Source organism: Elephantulus edwardii, unplaced genomic scaffold (genome assembly GCF_000299155.1).
Source record: "Elephantulus edwardii isolate Elephantulus edwardi_28Jun2011 unplaced genomic scaffold, EleEdw1.0 scaffold00345, whole genome shotgun sequence".
Taxonomy (NCBI): Eukaryota; Metazoa; Chordata; class Mammalia; order Macroscelidea; family Macroscelididae; genus Elephantulus; species Elephantulus edwardii.
The window spans coordinates 463,067-471,395 of NW_006400095.1; the positions used below are offsets into that span (position 1 = coordinate 463,067).

The window sequence follows — 8,329 nt, forward strand, 5'->3', positions numbered from 1 at the left end:
TTGACTCCAGGGAACATTCTGGCTTCACCCTCTTCAGGACAAACCTGTTTGTTCTCCTAGCAGTCCATGGAATATTCAACACTCTTCTCCAGCACCACAGCTCAAAGGCATCAATTCTCCTTCTAGCATCCCTATTCACTTTCCAACTCTCCGATGCATAGCACATAATTGCAAAGACTATAGCCTGGACCAGGCACACCTTAGTCTCCAGCCTGACATCATTGCACTTCAGTATTCTTGAGAGGTCCCTCACAGCTGACTTTCCAATGCCACTTGTCTCCTGATTTCCTGGCAGCTGTTACCAAGAGTGTTGACTGTGGAGCCAAGCAAACTGAAACTGTTAACTATCTCAATCTCTTCACTATCCATACTGCTGCTGTCAATTGGTCCAGTGGTGAGAATCTTTGCTTTCTTAATATTGAGCTTTAATCCATATTGAAGACTGCAGTCCTTGACCTTCTGCAGCAAGCACTTCAGGTCCTCTTCCGTTTCAGCGAGCAGGCTTGTCATCTGCATAACGCAGATTGTTGATGATTCTTCCACCAATCCTGAATATTGTTCTTTCTAACTGGTAAATGTCTTTCATTTACTCTTTTCTGTAGAATGCTTATATGTCAGATACTATTATATATATTTAAAACTTGAGACAGACTAGGAAGAAGGATTGGCCATCCACTTCTGAAATTACAGGCCTTCGAAAACCCTATGTACAATAGAGCACACTTAGATTATGTACAATAGAGAAGTGTGGAAGAAAGCTATTGTCTACCTTAGTGGAAATCTAGCTTTTAATGCCTACAAATGAGAAATCAAGAGATTATGTCATATTAAGTATTAGGGCTCACCTAAGCCATAGTATTTTCAGTTGCATTCTATGCATCTAAGGAAGATTGAAGAGTTGACTGATGCTTTTGAATTGTGGTGCTGATGAACGGTGTTCACTAGTCCATGCCCTGCCAAAAGAACACACTTGTCTTGAGGAAGTGCTAGCAGAATGTTCCTGAGAGGCAAGAATGGTGAGCCTTAGTCTCGTTTACTTTGGTCATCCTTTCAAGAAGAACCAGTCCTTGGAGAGAGAAATCATTCAAGGTAGAGAGTTGGCAAAACAGAGAAAGGTCCCCCAGGAGATGGATTGATGCGGTGACTACCACAGTGAACTTGAGCATGACAGATCTAGAGGACCGTGCAGGATAGGGCAAGGTTCAGATCTGTTGTTCCTGGGGTCACTGTGAGTCCAGTGAACCCGGCTGCACCCAACAACATAATATGATGAGAGAAGTCTGGTGGCCTTGTATCAAGGAGCTGTCCTGTCAACCTACAGGCATGTGGTTCAAATCTACCATCCCCTGCTCAGGAGAAGGGTGGGCAATCTCCTGTGTGATTTACTGCCTCTGAAAACCCACGGGAGAGTCAGCAAAGAGTCAATCCAATGCGATGACAGTGAATTAACGACAATATAACTTTATTATTAATAGATGTGCAAGTAAATATTAAAAATAGCTAAACGAGTTGGAAGTGTCTGTGTTAGATAAGCTTAGAATAGTTGGCAGGAAAAGAGAATTTTTGCAAATAGGCTTTAATAATTAATTAAATACAAAGTGAGGAAGACTTGAAGCACTTGTTGTGGGAGATCAAGGAATCCAGCCTTCATTGAGATTGCATCTCAATGTCAGGAAAACAAAGATTCTTACCACTGGACTGATAGGCAGTGTCATGATGGGTAAAGAGGAGATTGAAACTGTCAATAACTTCATCTTGCTTGGATCCACAATTAACACCCTTGATACCAGTAATTAGGAAATAAGTAGACACATTGCACTGGGAAAAATCTGCAGTTAGGGGTTAGGGACTTCTCCAAATTACTGAGGAGTAATGACATCTGTTTGAGGATTAAGGTGCGCCTGATTCAGTCATGGTCTTTCTGATTACTTGCAATGCATTTGAGAGCTTGACAATGACTAAAGATGACAGGAAAAGAATTGACACCTTTGAGCTGTGGTGTTGGAGATGAGCACTGAACATCCCATGGATGGCCGAGAAAGATATGTCTTGAAGGGGGTGGAGCCAGAGTGCTCTTTGGAGGTAAGAATGATGAGGCTTTGCCTCACATACTTTAGACATGTTCGTTGGAGGACATGATGCTGGGAAGGGTGGAGGGTCGGTGAAAGAGAGGCAGACCCTCAACCAGGTGGGTTGACATGGTGACTTCTGCAATGGGTTCTTGTGTGTCAGGAAATGTGAGGATGGTGCCAGATAGAAGAGCATTCAGCTCTTTTTGTTCATAGAATCACTACTAGTCCTACTTAAAGTGACGGCACCTAACAACAACATTTTCCTACCACATAAACCCTAATGGATCATCTTTGATACCTTTTTGGAGATCTCTGGTTTGACCCATGGTACCACATTATGTGGTACACTGATGATCAAAATTCAGCGGTTGGAATCCATCATCCTCTGGGCGGAACAAATATGAGCCGTCTCCTCCTGTAAAGTTTTGCAGCCTCAGAAGCCCGATGGAGAGTCGCTACGAGTCAGAACTGATTCAATGGCAGTGGGTTGAGTTTTTAATTTTTTCTTTTTTTAAATTTGGTTCATGGGTACATTTTCAGCACAGAAAGTTGGAAATTTCTAATTTACCCCTGAAATCTGCAATCACTGTCACAAGGTGGCAGTAGTGAGTCACTTCTGGGCCCACTGGATCCCTGCTCAGAAACGCCCAGTTAAAGCCACTAGGGTCTTCAGCCTTCCTCATACTCTAGTCAGATTTGTTTGGGGTTTTGGTTTTAGTTTTCAGATATTCAGATGATGTAGAAGTATACATACAATTTCTAGAATAACTTGGAATTATTCATGCATAACAGACTTAGGACTCAATAAAAAAAAAGATACATTAAAATTATTGGCGTAACAGCTATATGACATGTAATTAAATGTGGCCTCAGATGTCGTTTCAAAGCTCCCAGGAGTAAACTGTGTGCTGGCAAGCAAGATGGTACAGGGCAAAATCGCTGAGAGGAAACTCAAATACATGGTTTGGGGTTTTAATTGAGGAAATGTGCATATGTCCTAAGAAAACCTTGGCTTTAAGCCTAATAAGGGTGTCTGTTGTAATAATCCTTTATGTTTAAAACTTACTACTTTGTTGAAAATATAAAATATCAAGAAGGAAGGAAAACCATTCATAATCTCATACTTAAGAGCTAACTATTGCTACCATTTTGATACATTTCATTTCAGTTTAATTTTGTGAGTATATATGTCTACTTTTAAAATTATTGTTAAAGATTACACAATTCTCTATATTTAATTTCACATAAGTCTCTTTTCATGCAACCTGACAGAAGCACATTCTCATATCATATGAAAAAGAGCTTTACTCTTTCAAACTCTTAGAAGAAAACAAGTATTCAACACACAAATCCAATTCCTCCTCAATTTATGGGAGAGAATAGTCCTTCGTGAAATCTCATGTCCCCGATCTTACTTTGTGCCTTTAATGCCTCAACGCCTTGCACTTTGGGTCAGACCTCTAGATCTCGGTTAACTGTCTGGGCACATGTTCAATCTGTTGGCATCCCCCTTGTATTCTATCGGCTCTGTTCCGATAGTTTGCTCCATTGATAGCTGATTGTAGACTGTTCTCAAGAACATTAATGCTTTATTACTGCTGCTCTGTGCTGTTACTACTACTCTTTTCTCCCTACTACTATCTCTGTGGTCCTCGACAGCTATGCCTCAATTTATCACCACCCCTTCAACAATTCAACCCAGCAAGTACACGATTGAACTACATTCATGATTATTCATGATCAGGAATCACGTGACTGTCAGATATTAGCTAAACAGTAACAATATAAAAACCAAAAGAGTAAAGATATTAATTTCCAATACTATTTGAGTTGTTTAAATGATGATTAACCATTGGAAATATGGAAGGAGGAAGAGTGCAGAAAGCAGAGCAAATAGCATGAGCGAAGACACAGGCATTCAAGGTAGGAGCAGCCTGTGGTTTAGGGAGGCTGGCTCAGGGCATGCAAGGAAGAGCTACAGTTGACCTGGAGAGGCAGACAAAGGAGAAAGAATGAAGATTCCAGAGTAAGAGCCTGAAGTTGACAAGGAGTCAACCAAAGAAACACAAAAACTGACTGCGTGAGTCTGAGGTTTGCAAACGAGAAAAACAAATGGAGCGCCCCACAGTACCTCCCAAACACCTCCACTTAACCCTTCTTTTATCAAGATATATTAACAGCACATTTGCCACAGAATTTAAATTTGCTTTTGAGTGGCATCCAGTTCCTAATCAACATGTATCTGGAAACTCTATGAACTTTGATAAATGATGTTAGTTATAGAAAGACTTCAGGCTCTTTGTTCATAGGGTCGCTATGAGTTGTGTTTGACTCAATGGCAATCAACAACAACAGCAACATATTTTATAGCTTATTTTACTTTTGTTATCGTTGAAAATACCTACAGCAGAGCATATACCAAATTGACCATTTTTACATGCACATTTCACTGTCCTTGGTTGGATTCTTTGAATTGTACAATCATCCTCATCTTCCTTTTCTGACTTCTTTCTTCCTCCTTTAACATAAATTCACAGCACCATAAGGTCCCTGTCTCATCTTTTGACTTGCTATTATCATCTATAGATCCTATATAGACACATCTTAAAAGAGCTCAATGTTCAAGGCAGAAGTTCTTCACTAGTTTAGCCATTGTTTGGTTTTAAGAAAACGGCAAGATTATTTTGGGGTGAAGGATTCAAATTTATCGCTGATCTCAGGGCAGTAGTTTCAGGGTTCATCCAGCCTCTACGACTCAAAACAATAAATAATATCTAGATTCCATTAGAATTAGAATGTGTATCATTGGGCCCCTTTCAATCAGGATTCTTCTATAGAATCTTTGATCAAAATGTTCAGTAATTCATTTTTAAAAACAGTTTATGATAATTGTATAATAATAATTAATGTTCACTATGTGAGTGTTTTATAGGTAATAAATGTAATATATAAAAAGAACACATGTGGGAAACCCAGTAGATATAATTTGTGGTTAATATGTCATTATGTATGTATTTTAATTGTTCATTTTGTATCTGACAATGCATTTTAAGAATTGTTTATATATATTTACATATGTGTGTATATTCACAGTTATGTTTTATAGAAAACATATTCCTCTTGTATTTGTGAAAATTAATAATAAGACATACACATGACTCGTGTTTCCATTTATATCATTAAACTAATCATATCCAAATGAGATGCCAACTTCATATGTCCCCTAAATAACACTTCACTTCTGGCTTGAAAGGCTTTTTTCATAGACTTCATAAAATATACTTCATTGAAGTAAAACTCTTATTGAGAATTTTAAAACACTTTTCAAGTTTTTAATAGAAACTTATAATAACATATGTAAAAAATACAAGTAATATTAAGTAGAAAATATAAGGCAAGGGAAGACATGTAAATTATTTTCTGTGAAGAGCAGAAGACCCTACCTCTAGGGGTTGGCCTGTAAGCTAATTAGAGAGTAGAAGATAAATTGAGATACTGTACGCTTGACCTCAGCCGTGCCAAATGCCATTCCCCCATCCAGAAGAACTTCCTTTACGCTGTGGTTATTTTCTTATCAGGCTTTCTGAAAAAGCTCTTTTCATGTCAGTGTCACAGAACATTTGCTTATTTGTAAGAAAGAGAGAGATTCTTCTGCATGTACATTTTTTTTAAATTTTATATTGGTTTCCATACAAAATTCATACACACTGTGTTTCACATTTTCCTTAATTCATGTTGTGTTTAATACAACCATTTCCATAACCCTGTGTTTTAGAAAATTACTTCCCATTGAATTAATCCCCACTGCATCTGACTTTTTAAAGGGCTTCAGTGTGTCGAATGTGTCTGAACAGGAAAGGATTGACGCAAGACGTTTAAGGAGGTTACTACCGTAGCAAGAGATCCGGCTGACCGAGGCTATTATGATTGCAGTGGATGGGGCGGGGGGCTGATGCAATATAGTGTAGTGTAGTCATATTTAATTAGATAAATCTACAGAACTTGGTGATAAGGAAGGTAATTTTTTTTTCTTCCCCCAAGCATGGTAACCAAACTCTACCATTGCAGCTGATTTAGAACTGGCTCAGAACTGACCTCTGTTGGGTTTCCTGAGGTTGCGAATTTCACTGCCAACACAAAGATACTCAGTTTGAATCCACCAGCTGTTTCATGGGAGAAAGATGGGCGATCAACTCCTGTACAAATTACTGCCTCTAAAAACCCACTATAGGGTCACCTGTTATAGGTCAGTTCTGACTCTGTGATACACAACATCACAGACTGAGAATATAGGCTCTTAAGCAAGACTACTTGGTTTCAAAATCCAAAAGTGCTCCACAATCTTGGACAGTTGACATAATCACCCTGTGTTTCCTACTTGCATCTGTCCTCTGTGAAGAGGAATGTGGCATCAGGACCAGAGGAAGACTCATCAATAACCTGCATTACACAGATGGCACAACCCTGCTTGCTGAAAGGCAGGAGGACTTGAAGCTTTTGTTGCAGAAGATCAAAGAACATAGCCTTCAATATAGATTGCATCTCAACATCAAAAAACAAAGATTCTTACCACTGGCTTTATAGGAAACATCATGATAGATGGAGAAAAGATTGAAACTGTCAACAGCTTCAACTTACTTGGGATCTAAAATTAACACCCCTGGTATCGCAGCCAGGAATCAGGAGATGTATTGTATTGGGCAAGTCTGCAGTTAGGGACATCTCCAAATTATTGAGGAGTATTGATGCCAGTTTGAGGACTAAGGTGCCTCTGATCCATGTGGTTTTTTTCAATCACTTGCTATGCATCTGTGACTTGGACAATGAATAAGAATGACTGAGTGAGAAAAAAAAAGATGCCCTTGAGCTTTAAGGTTGGAGAAGAGTGCTGAACATCCTATGAATGGCCCAAAGAACAAACAAATATGTCTTGGAGAAGATGTAGGCAGAGCACTCTTTGGAGGCACAGATGGTGAGGCTTTGCCTCACTTATTTGATTCATGTGACTAGGAGGGGTTATTCCTTGGAGAGGGGCATGATGCTTGGAAAGGTAGAGGGGAAGGGAAGAAGAAGAAGAAGACCCTCAACCATGTGGATTGACACAGTGACTGTTGCAATGAGCTCTACTGTGTCAGGAAGTAGGAGGATGGGACAGGCTAGAACAGGATTCAGACCTGTTGCTCAGAAGGTTGCTATGGGTCACACTAGACTTGATGGCACATAGCAACAACAGCTAGCACCAGTCTCAATGTGTTAAAATAATTAACTGAATTAAGGAACTTTATAAAATGCTCATTTAGAAGCATGCATTCTTTCTTATTAAGAGCTCTATAACTGTTGTGGTAATGCTGTTAGCTTATGTAGATGATAATGAAGCTTGAGGAAGGAAATACAAGTTTGTTTCAACAGTTTGAGCTGGAATCATTTAAGACTTTCAATAAATATTGACATACCACATCACCAAGGTGTTACCTCTCTCCTATGAATAGACAACTAAATATGTAAGTGGAAAATGAAGTTTAGGAGAGAGGTAACACATTGGTGAAGTGGTATGTGGATATTTACGGCATCAATAAAATGCATGTGAGATTTCCTGAAGAGACAGGATGACAAGACAACCACTATTCTTGAGCGCTATGACTAGAAGGAGAGCTGCGGCAATCGTTCCTTTTTCTGTTTGCCAGGTCTCAGCTGCAGGAACCAGATACAGAACGAAGAGGGACCACATGCTGTGCAAACTGATGTGCTTATGCATCGCTTACTCCTCCACCATCGGCGGCCTGACCACCATCACCGGCACCTCCACCAACCTGATCTTCGCGGAGCATTTCAATACGTAAGCCAAGCTGCTGGGCTGTTGGTTTAACAAATGGGTAACACACACGTTACAACTGTTCGTCTGACCTGATTCAGAGAATCCAATGAGAGAGGTACTATGTTGGGCTAACTCTCATTCAATTCCCATTAAGATACATATGGGTCTAGGGGCATTCTCTTGTAAAAGAGTTAAAGGTGCAGAACACAGGGAACTGACAAGCTGGCGGTGCCTGCCCATGCCCCAGGCCAGCTAACTGCTGGCTGACCACTTCAGTCAAGCAAGAAAGTTATTGCTTGTTATAGCTCATATTGCAAGGGGTGGTCAGGTGAGGTTAAAACAGGTTATTTGAATGTAGTATTTATGCAGAGATTTAGGAGTGGTAGTTGAATACATATACATATATGTACACATACATATAGGTATAATACACATATACATA

General features: G+C 39.6%; 1 protein-coding gene across 1 annotated transcript in view; it reads left to right on the forward strand.

The window, feature by feature from the left end:
- Window positions 1-8,329, forward strand: part of SLC13A1 (solute carrier family 13 (sodium/sulfate symporter), member 1) — an 85,431-nt gene that overhangs the window by 32,942 nt on the left and 44,160 nt on the right. The window contains exon 8 of the mRNA XM_006901801.1: window positions 7,757-7,908. Coding sequence (XP_006901863.1) covers window positions 7,757-7,908 — 152 coding nt within the window. The remainder of the gene's footprint in view (window positions 1-7,756; window positions 7,909-8,329) is intronic.